This window comes from Schistocerca cancellata, chromosome 10 (assembly GCF_023864275.1).
Source record: "Schistocerca cancellata isolate TAMUIC-IGC-003103 chromosome 10, iqSchCanc2.1, whole genome shotgun sequence".
Taxonomy (NCBI): domain Eukaryota; kingdom Metazoa; phylum Arthropoda; class Insecta; order Orthoptera; family Acrididae; genus Schistocerca; species Schistocerca cancellata.
In genome coordinates, this window is record NC_064635.1 from 35965866 (window position 1) to 35981686 (window position 15821).

Here is a 15821-nt window from a genome sequence, read left to right on the forward strand (position 1 = left end):
GTGACTGTTATGTTAGACTGTGGTGTAACTGTCTGAGATTTGTGGCAGTGGTCTCCATCCCTCGACGTAAACTGCGCGATGTGGCACTGGTGAGCCATCTGCCTCACCTACAGTTTACCATATGCACTTCAGAGGTACGAGTCTGTGCTTCCTATGTATGAATCTGTGTGTTTATATTCCGCCGATATCAACTTGGTAAGCTGCAGTTCTATCCAACGTCACAAGATTGTTTTTACCTTCGAAGTAAAAATATATCAAAGATTTTTTTGACTTAATACAAAGCCCAAACCCAAGAGGATCATTCGACGTAAGATATATGGAAGGGTGAATTTTATCCATAATGAATGCAGCCAAACATTGTGAGTGTTCTGTTATAGGGTGTAGAATAATAACAGGTGTCAGTCACAATGGAACATGAATTTAATTAACACAAGGTTGGTTTTCACCTTTTGCCCATCTCCAGGTGGTTTACATTTAGTTACATATTTCCGTACTCTATATTTGAGATCACTGTTTAAATGAAAAACAAATAATGTGATGACGACTAAATAGACCCAATGGAAACAACTGGAACAATCTTTTTGTGTTGAATATTTTTCAACACATGTCAGTTAGCCACTTCCAGTTTCACTTATGTCTATTTAGCCATCATCACATTATTTGGTTTTTATACGAACAGTATGGAAACATGTAATTGAATGTAAACAATCTGAGGAAGGTCACAGGCGTGTAACTCGTTGTGTGTAAAATAAAATTGTCTTGTATTGCGGCTGGTAGCAGTTATTATACTATACCATGCATTATAGATTTTTATTTTTATGTCCTTGAGAATCTCATCATTATTCACATAAATCTGAAGGCTGTAAGTTCAACTAAATACTTAGGGATTGCAATTACAAATAACGTAAATTGGAACGATCACATACATAATATTGTGGGTAGAGCAAACCAAAGACTGCGATTCATTGGCAGAATACTCAGAAGGTGCAACAGGTCTACTAAAGAGACTGCCTACACCAGGCTTGTCCACCCTGTTATGGAGTACTGCTGTGCGGTGTGTGATCTGCGTCAGGTGGAAGTGACGGATGACATCAAAAAAGTACAAAGAAGGGCAGCTCGTTTTGTACTATCGCGAAATAGACGAGAGAGTGCCACAGACATAATACTTGAATTGGAGTGGCAATCAAATGTCTAATCTGCCTGATGTTCAAACCAACATTTGTGTTGAGGACAGATTTACTTAGAACCTAGATGTCCCGATACGATGTATCATGCTGCGATTGTTACTTGCTGGCTATTCCTGTGAAGTACATTTGAATTAATGAAAATAGCTACACTCCTGGAAATTGAAATAAGAACACCGTGAATTCATTGTCCCAGGAAGGGGAAACTTTATTGACACATTCCTGGGGTCAGATACATCACATGATCACACTGACAGAACCACAGGCACATAGACACAGGCAACAGAGCATGCACAATGTCGGCACTAGTACAGTGTATATCCACCTTTCGCAGCAATGCAGGCTGCTATTCTCCCATGGAGACGATCGTAGAGATGCTGGATGTAGTCCTGTGGAACGGCTTGCCATGCCATTTCCACCTGGCGCCTCAGTTGGACCAGCGTTCGTGCTGGACGTGCAGACCGCGTGAGACGACGCTTCATCCAGTCCCAAACATGCTCAATGGGGGACAGATCCGGAGATCTTGCTGGCCAGGGTAGTTGACTTACACCTTCTAGAGCACGTTGGGTGGCACGGGATACATGCGGACGTGCATTGTCCTGTTGGAACAGCAAGTTCCCTTGCCGGTCTAGGAATGGTAGAACAGTGGGTTCGATGACGGTTTGGATGTACCGTGCACTATTCAGTGTCCCCTCGACGATCACCAGTGGTGTACGGCCAGTGTAGGAGATCGCTCCCCACACCATGATGCCGGGTGTTGGCCCTGTGTGTCTCGGTCGTATGCAGTCCTGATTGTGGCGCTCACCTGCACGGCGCCAAACACGCATACGACCATCATTGGCACCAAGGCAGAAGCGACTCTCATCGCTGAAGACGACACGTCTCCATTCGTCCCTCCATTCACGCCTGTCGCGACACCACTGGAGGCGGGCTGCACGATGTTGGGGCGTGAGCGGAAGACGGCCTAACGGTGTGCGGGACCGTAGCCCAGCTTCATGGAGACGGTACCCCAGGAGCAACAGTGTCCCTAATTTGCTGGGAAGTGGCGGTGCGGTCCCCTACGGCACTGCATAGCATCCTACGGTCTTGGCGTGCATCCGTGCGTCGCTGCGGTCCGGTCCCAGGTCGACGGGCACGTGCACCTTCCGCCGACCACTGGCGACAACATCGATGTACTGTGGAGACCTCACGCCCCACGTGTTGAGCAATTCGGCGGTATGTCCACCCGGCCTCCCGCATGCCCACTATACGCCCTCGCTCAAAGTCCGTCAACTGCACATACGGTTCACGTCCACGCTGTCGCAGCATGCTACCAGTGTTAAAGACTGCGATGGAGCTCCGTATGCCACGGCAAACTGGCTGACACTGACGGCGGCGGTGCACAAATGCTGCGCAGCTAGCGCCATTCGACGGCCAACACCGCGGTTCCTGGTGTGTCCGCTGTGCCGTGCGTGTGATCATTGCTTGTACAGCCCTCTCGCAGTGTCCGGAGCAAGTATGGTGGGTCTGACACACGGGTGTCAATGTGTTCGTTTTTCCATTTCCAGGAGTGTGTATATATATATATATATATATATATATATATATATATATATATATATGCAGAATGTCAAAAAAGTAAACAATTACTTAGTTCATGTTTGTTTTGTGTCATGGCTATTTATGCTTTGTTTAAGTTCATAATATGTACTGTATCTGCTAACCATATATGATGTGTGTTTCTATTAGATGTGGATGTAGTTTGTTTTGTTTATATTGTGTTATCACTTTGGAGATACGACACAGTTAAGATAAAGTACTGTAGGTATATATACACATTCATATTTTCTCAGAGGAATGATATTTTCATAATAGCTAGTAATATAGGAGTGAAAGAATTACAAAAATTCATAGATAAAAAATTATTTATTTAAGAAATCAGACATATGACAAATGCCAATGTTTGAAACACACTGTTTATATTTTGTAGGTTATTTGTCAAATTTAATATCTTTTAAAATATGATAGTATAAAAATACACAGATTTTTATTAGAATCTTTGGATCAAAAGTTTGTGACTTACATGCATTTATAATTAACACAACATCATTAACAACAGAAATGTTGCTTTAAAGAAATTAAAGTATGTAACATTTTTAAATTGATTTTATTGTAACAAAATAATGCAAAAAGAGAAATACAAAATGGCAGCAAAACTTAACGCAATCACACAAAAACAGCAATATCTGCTCAGGTACCCTCTTTTTTGTGCAATGACTAAACATGGGCAAACTGCACAATTGTAAATATAGCAATCAAACACAGCAATTATTAGATTAGAATAACATACAATAGCACAAGTCTAAAACCTAGATAAAATCAACAGATTAAAGATTGACACAAAACAAGAAATTTACTGCTTTCAGTGCTTGTAATATGGTATATCCTGGGATGATAGCATTGCATTAAGCCCAAGCTTAGACAAAATATTAAGGTCTACAATATTGTGAGTGATAGTAATCTAAAAGTCGTTCACTGATAATGGTAATAAAAAGTCAACAAATTTGAAATATACTGGATTAGTGCATCATTTTTCACTCTATTATTTCATTAAAATGTCTCTCATCTAAATCGTTTATGCCCTGTGGAGGGGCAAATCCTAAATATTACATTGGTTGCGTATAGGTTAACAAAACTAGTAAGTTATGTCCACATATTATTAATAACTGCTGAGCATAATCTGCACACTTCTATGAAATAGCAAAACAGGACAACAGAGCTAGCATATATATTACTTGAATCAATAAAAAATCAACAAACAGTGACAATAACAATAAAATCAACACTGATATGAAATATTCATACCTAGAAAATAAAGATATCATGTAACAACTATTTTCTCTATGTGCACAACAGTTCTTAAATAAAACAGTAAATTGTTATTCATAATATAGATAAATTAGGAGAGTATTTGTTACACCTGTTCTCATAACAAAAATTTCTTAACATGTGGAAAATTATTAAAAAGAAATAACATTAACATATAATGAAACTGTTAAAATTAAAAAGAGAAGTTTGATAAAAATGTAAAGCATTCCAAATGCAAATGCAACAGTACTCCTTTAAATTCTTATCTAGTTTTATTTTTAGTTTTTCTCCATTTCAGATATATGTAACTACATTTGCTTTACATCAGCCTTTATTTATTTAGGCGCAGTTGTCATAATGCACAGAAGTGTGTAACTATGGTCTCTATGTGCCTGTGGCCATATTTATCAACAGTTCCCTTATCACAGTGTTATCTGGTACGTAAAAGGCCACTTTGATCATAATTGGCCAGGTATATGCACCTACTACACACATTATATTCCCAGTTGTCAGTGCAATTCATGTTCATTTGTTTGAGTTACATCATTCATGAGAGAGCATCTTATATAAGTAAATATGTAAATGTATGAACATTTTTCATATGTGACCTGTGTCCACAATGTTATTGTTGGTAGGCATTTAGTGTCTGCTTGACCTGATAATAACAGCATATTACACAAGTGTTATGGTGTTTTCTGTAACTACTCTGGAGAATACTATGAAGAAATTCAGTCCATACTCTTCTCTACCAGTAAGTTAATATATATAAACTGCAGCTTGCTCTCTCTATGGGCATGATGGGAAACTATGTTTCGCTGTAATTGCTAATAAGTTATAATGGCAATGGCATGTCACACTCACAGGGTTTGCAGGCCAGTCTCTGTCATTGTACTGAGCCTTCCGACTGTTTACTTGATTCTACAGAACCAATTCACTTAAAAATGAGAACAGTTTTGGAATAGTTTTTGTAATCGCCTACTGATAACCTAGAATTTAGCATAAAGAGCCATTTACGAAAGTTGTAACTGACACTGTATCTGTCACACAAAGGAGCATCACTGAGCATTGTGAGGAAAAGCGTTTTACTTTGATAGCGAAGACCTATCCTCTTGCTGTATATAACGATGGAGCCTATCACGAAAGCTCCAGTTAACGTTTTTTAAACACCAATAGTAATTCTGGCTGTCATGTCTTTCTATTTTAGCACGTTTCTCGGATATTCTTGTGAAACATTTTAATACTAACATTAACAAGTATTACATCAGGTCTCTCATTTTACCAGGCGCTTTCGAATGGCGTTGAACATTCCCTTTTTAAAAAATCATACTCACTTTAATATCTCATTTTACACGAGTGTTGGGAGCATTGTCCATGCAAGAAAATTATGTGCCTCTCCGTGTACTATCATTTGCCGAGAGCCCATTTTCAGTAGATATTTGCCGAGAGCCCATTTTCAGTAGATTGAACAAAAGGTTTGAGACATCTTGTGTGTATATACTGAGAACAACAGTGGCCCTACCTTTCATGCAACATAATGTGGCCCCTGTGCAGAAACGCATCCTCGCCTTGAATGCTGGGTGCGTGAATTTCTTAGTTCTGAAGTGGTGGCTATCTCAGTCAGATGTCTGTTGCATGCCAACCTGCGTACTTTGAGTGTTCTTAACTTCTCTTTGCTGTCTCTGTTGTACACAGCATTGCATTGCAGTTTTCGTGTACCATAGATGGAGGAAAAGTGTTTCGTAGTAAGACACGAGAGATTATGTCAAACGCCAAACATTTATGTCGAAAGAGCTAGATGAGGGAGCGAAAATCCCATTAAATAGTGTGTTAGAGAGAGTGGCAGCAGGCGCTGTCACTTCCTGTCACACAAGACTCAGATTGAAGCACGAGGGGAGAGGGGGGGGGGAGGAATGTAGTTATACATATGAAGATGGTATCTGTTTTTTCGGACATGTGACTGTGCAGCTCTCTAGAATGAAATGATAATTAAGCTGCCGACGGGCGTTGATATACATCAACGGAGACACCTGAAAACGTATGCTCCGAATGGGACTCAAGCCGCATGCTTCCTAAGGCTTCTCTATTCTAAAAAATGTACAGCAGGAGAAGAAGAAATTTAACATTTAGATAATTTTGATGAGCAGGTTGTCAGAATACTAATACATAACTTATGCATGAAATGTAAACAGCACCAACATCAATGTTCCTGGTTCCATTACTCGGAGCGAATACCTCATTTTAAGGAGGCTTTTCGTCATGATTTTCACCACAAATGTTATGCATGAGGTACTTTTGTTCCTATCATACCTACATATTTAAATACTCATGAAATTCACATTGTATAGCATTTGTCAGATGAAGAGGGTCAAAAGATAAAAGTTAGATGCCAGCCGAATGTTTAGACATACGAAGCAAACATTTTGAATAATGTGGGAAATTACTGTGCAAAATCGTTTGTGTCACTGAAATATATATTCATAATTATCTCTAGACTTAACAACTGTTCAGATGGGTCAGTGGAAGCAATAAAAGCGCCTCTTTCAAAATGACTATATCTAATTGTAGTACAAGCAGACAAAAAAACCACGTGTGCATGTACGGTTATGCAGCAAAAAAGATATTTTTTGTGCCTTGAAGATAAGTAAATGGTTCCCCTATTGGAGAAAAATCCGACTTTGCCCTTAACGTACTCTTAATCTTCGTATCAGAAAGTAAAATTGAAGATTATCTTGAAATATGTACTGCATTTTTCAAGGTAATTATTTGACCCCTTACAATTCACTTCCAATGTCTGCAAAAAGGCAGTATTGACGTTCAACTGAATTATTGTATTTCTTGTATCAAGGTCTGGAGCAGAAATTAATATTCAACTTGCAGAGTAACTCCATTGTTACGCTTGAGAATCCGACTTTCGACTTTTGTTTTTGCCAAATTATTGTTCATTCTGACAAAACCCGCGAGGGTTAGCCGAGCGGTCTTAGGCGCTTTGTCACGGTTTCGCGCGGCTCCCCCCGTCGGAAGTTAGATTCGTCCCCGGGGCATGGGACTGTGTGTTGTCCTTAGCGTAAGTTAGTTTAAGTTAGATTAAGTAGTGTGCAAGCTTAGGGACCGATGACCTCCGCAGTTTGGTCCCATAAGACCTAAACACAAATTTCCAAAATAGTGACAAAAAACGATCACTATAGTGATATACTACAACCCCCTACAAATCGCTCGCAGAAGGATCATGAGGATAAGATTAGAATAATTACTGCATGCACAGAAGCATTCGAACAATCATTCTTTCCATGCTCCATGAATGTATGGAACGGGAAGAAACTCTAATAAATGGTAAAATAGGACGTACCCTACGCTCCGCCATGCACCTCACAGTGGTCTTCAGAGTATAGATGGAGATATACTGTTAATACAATCGTTGGCAGACACACTAATTGTTTCTTAGAGGTTCTGTGAGATGTGTGTGTGTGTGAAGCCTGCAGCTAGTAAACTGCACATCCCCTACTGCACAGTGGCTGTCCACAACGAAGCTCCCCCCTCCCCCCCCCCCTCCCACCTTTGTCCCCAGCCCTACAACACAGCCTGCACAGACCCAGTTATTTTGAGCTCAGGCCGGCCGGAGTGGCCGTGCGGTTCTAGGCGCTACAGTCTGGAGCCGAGCGACCGCTACGGTCGCAGGTTCGAATCCTGCCTCGGGCATGGATGTGTTTGATGTCCTTAGGTTAGTTAGGTTTAATTAGTTCTAAGTTCTAGGCGACTGATGACCTCATAAGTTAAGTCACATAGTGCTCAGAGCCATTTTTTTGGGCGCACGCTACCTGCTGGTATGCCGGGCATTACATATGCTTCTGATGATGCCTTCATATGTAGATGTTTACAGTTACGAAATGAAAAGAGGCATGCATATTGTCCATGCTTGATGCAAAAATTGCAGCACACTGTAAATATAAAAATGTAATGTCGTATGTAACTAAATGACAAGAATTGACAAAATGAGCTATCCAATCACAAGATCCACATTGCACTTTTCATCTACAAGTTCGGAAGCAGGTGCTGGTAGATGGTTACTGTAGAGCTAGTTGTGTGTACTACCTGGAGAGCTCAGCTGATAAAAGCATGTCTACAGGAGGCAATAGACTTGCCTCAGAATGCTGGATTAATTCGTTCGAAAGTTTCATAACAGCCCTCTGGTGCAGAATGAACTATATAGATGATGGACCAACCATCAGTCACATTCCTAGTGGGTTGTCATCGAGCCTAGTCCCACTGCTAAAGCCTCTGTTGGTGAACTGATAATAGCTGTGAGCCTGAAAGCACTTCAGTAGACCTCATGGTACCAAAGCAGTTGTGTAGTGTGTGTCCTTCACCAGCGCTCTTCTAGTGCAGTCCTCATTTGTGAAGGACTCACTCAAGAGGACAGTGAAACAGATCGCAATGTGGAAGGAATGCCATTGGTTATGCTTGATGGAATGATAATAAGGCATGGTAATAACAGATTATAGGAAGGGATAGGATGTGATAAGAAGATAGAATAATAAAGCATGATAATGGCATGTTGGTAGATGGCTTTGTCTGTTAGGTAAAGGGTTCAATGGTGTCGTCCAGTTGATATAATGGCCATTTGAGCATTTCTCCTGATACATTTCGGTGAGAGGCAGAGATGTGCTAATAGATGGACAGACTCCAATGTTTGGGACAGCCTGCGTGATGTGGCAGGTAGAGACAGACCTTGTGACGAAACTTCCTGGCAGATTAAATCTGTGTGCCGGACCGAGACTCGAACTCGGGACCTTTGCCTTTCGCGGGCAAGTGCTCTACCAACTGAGCTACCCAAGCACGACTCACTCCCTGTCCTCACAGCTTTAATTCCGCCAGTACCTCGTCTCCCCTATCTTCCAAACTTCACAGAAGCTCTCCTGCGAAACCTTGCAAAACTAGCACTCCTGGAAGAAAGGATATTGCGGGGACATGGCTTAGCAATAGCCTAGGGTAGGATGGTAGGAGACGAGGTACTGGCGGAATTACAGCTGTGAGGACGGGGAGTGAGTCGTGCTTGGGTAGCTCAGTTGATAGAGCACTTGCCCACGAAAGGCAAGGGTCCCGAGTTCGAGCCTGGGTCCGACACACAGTTTTAGTCTGCCAGGAAGTTTCCTATCAGCGCACACCCCGCTGTAGAGTGAAAATTTCATTCTAGACCTTGTGATGTTGTCCGAGTTGATGTAGTTGGCCACTGAGAAACCGTACTGGTACACTGAAGAGAGAAGATGATTCCAGCACATTTCAGTAGGCTTGAATTTATGATGATAGATTGAGGTAAGCCTCAAATTCTCAGACTAGCCTCTCTGAAATGACAAGCAGAGAAAGACCCTTGTTACATGATACCAATTGGCAAAGTCACCATTGGAGGGTCCCTACTGATACATTGACACATGATGGTAGGCTGGGCTTATCTCCAGTACTTGAGGTAACGTTGCTGACATGATAGGTACATAAAGGCCCCTGCGATATGGCCAGTTGATTAAATACTTGTTGGAGTGTTCCTGCTTACACACTGGGATGCAGTAGCACTTGTAAATGAAGGGCAGACTCCAATATTTGAGACAGGTTCCAAGATGAAATAGAGAAAGGCTCATTAGGTGTGGTCCCAATTGGTGTGGTGACCATTGAATGGTCCCTACTGGTATACTGAAGCGAGAAGCGGTTTCCGACGCATCTCAATGGGCTTGAAGGCATGCTGATAGACGGAGGCCAGCCTCCAGTGTTCGGGGTAGCCTCCTTGCTGTCCAGGCCACAAGGAGAAGGGTGGTGTCAGCGTGTCAATGCTGTAGCAGCGTTTCGCAAAGGGCGCACGGGGCCGAGGTACTTTGTATACGGATGTCTTCTTGTCTCCACCGCTGCCGGCGCTGCTGCCGCCACCACCAGAGGAGGACTCCGGCGACCCCGCCTTGAAGGCCATCTTGTACGGCTCTGGGGGTGGCAGTGCTCCTCCACCCCCGGCGCCTCCGCTGCCGCTGCTGCAGGCCGTACAGCCGACTCGCAGGTTGGGCGAACTTCTGTGCCGAGTGGGCTTCTTACTGGTGGGGTTGTTCCTGCTGTGATTGTTGACATTATTGTTGCGGTCTGGAGGAGATGCGCGGTCCTTGGGACTGCTGGATACCCCACGTCGTGCGACCATCCTGATGGAGCTCTGCACAAACCAGAAAAGCAATTCAGACGCTAGAAGTTGTCGCCACAAAGAAAATAAGCACCAGTAAAACAGAATACACATTAGTGAGATTTTCACTCTGCAGTGGAGTGTGCGCTGATATGAAACTTCCTGGCAGATTAAAACTGTGTGCCGGACCGAGACTCGAACTCGGGGCCTTTGCCTTTCGCGGGCAAGTGCTCTACCAGCTAAGCTACCCAAGCACGACTCACGCCCCGTCCTCACAGCTTCAATTCTGCCAGTACCTCGTCTCCTACTTTCCAAACTTTGCAGCAGCTCTCCTGCGAACTTTGCAGAACTAGCACTCCTGAAGGAAAGGATACTGCGGAGACATGGCTTGGCCACAGCCTGAGGGATGTTTCAAGAATGAGATTCTCACTCTGCAGCGGAGTGTGCGCTGATATGAAACTTCCTGACAGATTAAAACTGTGTGCCGGACCGAGACTCGAACTCGGGACCTTTGCTTTCGCGAACAAGTGCTCCCAAGGTTCGCAGGACAACTTCTGTAAAGTTTGGAAAGTAGGAGACGAGGTACTGGCAGAAGTGAAGCTGTGAGGACGGGGCGTGAGTCGTGCTTGGGTGGCTCAACTGGTAGAGCACTTGCCTGCGAAAGGCAAAGGTCCCGAGTTCGAGTCTCGCTCCGGCACACATTTTTAATCTGCCAGGAAGTATCAGAATACACATTGTTGACTGAAAAACACTACTGAAATCCTGAAGGTAGCATAGATAAAATACAGGGATCAAAAGGTTGATCTCAACAATTATAAGAGTGGAAGGATGTGAAAGGGGAGCAGTAGTAGTGATCAGAGTGAGACAGGTATGGAGACTACATCATGTAGTTCAGTCTAAACATTAAACTAACGGGAAAGGGCACCGTGGAGAAAATAAGAAAGGGAATTAAAGTTCAAGGAGTAAAAAGGAAAACTTTGACGTATGACAGTAACATTGTAATTCTGTTGGAGACGGCAAAGGTCAGGGTGAGTTGAAACAAATTGATAGTGTCTTGACCTGAAATTATGAGATAAAAATCAGCAAACATAAAACAAGGGTAACGAAATGCAGCCGAATTACATTATGCAGTGCCGAGGGAGTTGAATTAGGAAATGAGGAACTAAAAGAAGTAGATGAGTTTTGTGATCTGTGCACCAAAATATCGGACTGTAGCCGAAGTAGACAGAAAATAAAATACAGACTGACAATCTTAAGAAATACGTTCCTGAAAAAAAAAGAAACTTTTCTAACGTCGAATATATATTCGAGTCCCCAAAATGTACTTTGACACTGTGTGCTGATCTGAAACATCCTGGCAGATCAAAACTGTGTGCCAGACTGGGATACAAAGCAATAACTTTTGCCTTTAGCGGGCAAACGCTCTTCTGACTAAGCTATCCAACCACGATTCACGACCTGCGTTCACAAATTTACTGCCACCAGCAGTCTTCTCTATTTCCATGACGTATTGTGAGATATTCCCGGATACCTTAGCTAGTAGAGGATTTCCCTACGAAACTCAATGATTTCGATTTAGAGTCCCCCAGTCCGCTTCAAAGTTCCAATCTTCCAGTAAGTTTCATAAATTTAAGTGTCAGGGAGTCTTTATTTGGAGTGTAGCGTCATATAGATACGACACGCTGATGATTAACAGTTCTAATTAAAAAAGAGTAAAATCTTTTGTAAATTCAGTGCTACAGGAGAATCCTGAACATTATATGAGTAGGTTGGAGATGCTCGACCGAAAGACATTCATGGTACAACATCACTAAAAGAAGGGACACGTACAAAGAACAGATTGTCCGGTGTCAGGGAGTTGTCAGTTTTGTGTTGCAAGGAGGTGTGGACTGGTAAAATTGCAGAGGAGAGAGGCTAGAGCCTGAAAGCAGTAAGACAGTTGAACTGGATGGAGGCAGCAGTAACTGCATAGAGATGAAGAGGCTTGCTCAGGATGGACTAGCGTGGAGACTTAAATCAAGACAACACCATCACCATGAATGAAGACAACACCATCACCAATAGCACAAGTTCTGTGGCTCCGCAATGGCTGATAGTAAAGGAAAAATAGTTTTCACGACTGCGTTACTGTTCACCAGGCGAGGTAGCAGGATTGCGATACAAACTGCTGCAGATTTTGGTCGGTCCGCCTCCGCAACTGACATCCAAAGCCCCAGATACCATTCAGTCAGATCGTTACCAAAAGTTCTACACTCCTGGAAATGGAAAAAAGAACACATTGACACCGGTGTGTCAGACCCACCATACTTGCTCCGGACACTGCGAGAGGGCTATACAAGCAATGATCACACGCACGGCACAGCGGACACACCAGGAACCGCGGTGTTGGCCGTCGAATGGCGCTAGCTGCGCAGCATTTGTGCACCGCCGCCGTCAGTGTCAGCCAGTTTGCCGTGGCATACGGAGCTCCATCGCAGTCTTTAACACTGGTAGCATGCCCCGACAGCGTGGACGTGAACCGTATGTGCAGTTGACGGACTTTGAGCGAGGGCGTATAGTGGGCATGCGGGAGGCCGGGTGGACGTACCGCCGAATTGCTCAACACGTGGGGCGTGAGGTCTCCACAGTACATCGATGTTGTCGCCAGTGGTCGGCGGAAGGTGCACGTGCCCGTCGACCTGGGAGCGGACCGCAGCGACGCACAGATGCACGCCAAGACCGTAGGATCCTACGCAGTGCCGTAGGGGACCGCACCGCCACTTCCCAGCAAACTAGGGACACTGTTGCTCCTGGGGTATCGGCGAGGACCATTCGCAACCGTCTCCATGAAGCTGGGCTACGGTCCCGCACACCGTTAGGCCGTCTTCCGCTCACGCCCCAACATCGTGCAGCCCGCCTCCAGTGGTGTCGCGACAGGCGTGAATGGAGGGACGAATGGAGACGTGTCGTCTTCAGCGATGAGAGTCGCTTCTGCCTTGGTGCCAATGATGGTCGTATGCGTGTTTGGCGCCGTGCAGGTGAGCGCCACAATCAGGACTGCATACGACCGAGGCACACAGGGCCAACACCCGGCATCATGGTGTGGGGAGCGATCTGCTACACTGGCCGTACACCACTGGTGATCGTCGAGGGGACACTGAATAGTGCACGGTACATCCAAACCGTCATCGAACCCATCGTTCTACCATTCCTAGACCGGCAAGGGAACTTGCTGTTCCAACAGGACAATGCACGTCCGCATGTATCCCGTGCCACCCAACGTGCTCTAGAAGGTGTAAGTCAACTACCCTGGCCAGCAAGATCTCCGGATTTGTCCCCCATTGAGCATGTTTGGGACTGGATGAAGCGTCGTTTCACGCGGTCTGCACGTCCAGCACGAACGCTGGTCCAACTGAGGCGCCAGGTGGAAATGGCATGGCAAGCCGTTCCACAGGACTACATCCAGCATCTCTACGATCGTCTCCATGGGAGAATAGCAGCCTGCATTGCTGCGAAAGGTGGATATACACTGTACTAGTGCCGACATTGTGCATGCTCTGTTGCCTGTGTCTATGTGCCTGTGGTTCTGTCAGTGTGATCATGTGATGTATCTGATCCCAGGAATGTGTCAATAAAGTTTCCCCTTCGTGGGACAATGAATTCACGGTGTTCTTATTTCAATTTCCAGGAGTGTATATCGACAGAGTATCAACAAAGACTCCGATCTACCCTGAAGAACCAAAGAAACTTGCCTAATGTCATGTAGGGCCCTCGCAAGAACGTAGAAGTGCCGCAACATGACGTGGCATGGACACGACAAATGTCTGAATTAGTGCTGGAGGGAATCGACAACATGAATCCTGCAGGCCTGTCCATAAATCCGTAAGAGTATGAGGGGGATGGAGATCTCTTCTCAAAAGCATGTTGCAAGGCATTCCAGATATGCTCAACAATGTTCATGTCTGAGGAGTTTGGAGGCCAGCGGAAGTGTTTAAAGTCAGACGAGTGTTCCTGGAGCCACTCTTAGCAATTCTGGACGTGTGGGGTGTCGCATTGTCCTGCTTTGAATTGCCGAAGTTTGTCGGAATGTCCAATGCACACGAATAGATGCAGGTGACCAGACATGATGCTTAGTTACGTGACACGTGTCAGAGTCGTATCTAGACGTATCAGGGGTCCCATATCCCTCCAACTGCACACGCCCCACACCATTACAGAGCCTCCACCAGCTAGAACAGTACCCTGCTGACATGCAGCGTCCGTGCCTTCATGAGGCTGTCTCCATACCCGTACACGTCCATCCTCTCGATACAATTTGAAACGAGACTCGTCCGGCCAGGCAACATGTTTCCAGTCATCAGCAGTCCAATGTCAGTGTTGACGGGCCCAGGTGAAGCGTAAGGCTTTGTATCGTGCAGTCATCAAGGGTACACGGGTGGGCCTTCGCCTCCGAAAGCCCATATCGATGATGTTTCGTTGAATGGTTCGCACGCTGACACTTCTTGACGGCCCAGCACTGAAATCTGCTGCAGTTTGCGGAAGGGTTGCACTTCAGTCACGTTGAACGATTCTCTTCGGTCGTCGTTGATTCGTTCTTGCAGGATCTTTTTCCAGCAGCAGCGATGTCGGAGATTTGATGTCTTACTGGAGCCCTGATATTCACGTACACTAGGGAAATGGTCGTACGGGAAAATCCCCACTTCATCGTTACGTCGGAGATGCTGTGCCCCATCGCTCGTGCGCCGACTGTAACACCACGTTCAGACTCACTTAAATCTTGATAACCTGCCATTGTAGCAGCAGTAACCAATCTAACAACTGCGCCACGAGACACTTGTCTTATGTAGGCGTTGCCGATCACAGCACCGTATTCTGCCTCATCTCTGTATTTGAATACGCATGCCTGTACCAGTTTCTTTGGCGCTTCAGTGTATTATTATTATTTTCGATTATTCCCGTTTAAAGAGAGCGTTTGAATTTGAATTCCTTTATGGTGATTGTTTATGTTTTTTCTGAGCCCAAATTTTCTTCATGTGTTCATTGTGTTGTTTCTTTCACTCCACTGTCAATTTGCATCAAAGTCTCTTCTGTGTTGTGGTGAAAAATTTATGTTTTTTGATGTTGTTCCTGAATTCAGTTCTATTTTCTGGATCGTTTACTGTTACGTGTGCTAGTCTGAGGTCCTCTTCAACTTCTTTTATCCATTTTGTTTTTCCCATGCCTGAGTTGATGACTTTAAGAATTCGCTTTGAAATTCTGTTTTCATTCATCCTGTGGATATGTCCGTAGAACTGCATTCTTCTTTTCCTTATTGTATCCGTAATTTTGTCTGTGTATTTATATAATTCTGATGTTGGTCTCTTCTTCCAGATCCCTTGCTCTTGTATCGGGCCAAAAATTTTCCTGAGAATTTTCCTTTCTTGTTTCTCTATTTCTTTGATTTTAGTTTGTCCACCTAGTTGTGTTGTTACAGATGCATACAGTGCCTCCGGAAGTACGACAGTGTTGTAGTGCCTCAATTTTGCGTTAATGGATAGGGAATTTCTGTTATAATACTTCCACGTGAGTTTATATGCTTTCTATAGTTTTTGTATTCTTTCCTCATTGACCTTTAGGTTGATCCCTGATGGCTGGATGATTTCTCCCAGGTACTTAAAAAG

The 15821-nt window shown here is 44.2% G+C and overlaps 1 protein-coding gene across 1 annotated transcript in view; it reads right to left on the reverse strand.

Annotated features, from left to right (window-relative positions):
* Positions 1-9702: 9702 nt before the first annotated feature.
* The window catches only part of LOC126106744 (uncharacterized), a 34433-nt gene continuing 28314 nt past the window's right edge, over positions 9703-15821 (reverse strand). Inside the window, exon 4 of the mRNA XM_049913118.1 lies at positions 9703-10215. Coding sequence (XP_049769075.1) covers positions 9703-10215 — 513 coding nt within the window. The remainder of the gene's footprint in view (positions 10216-15821) is intronic.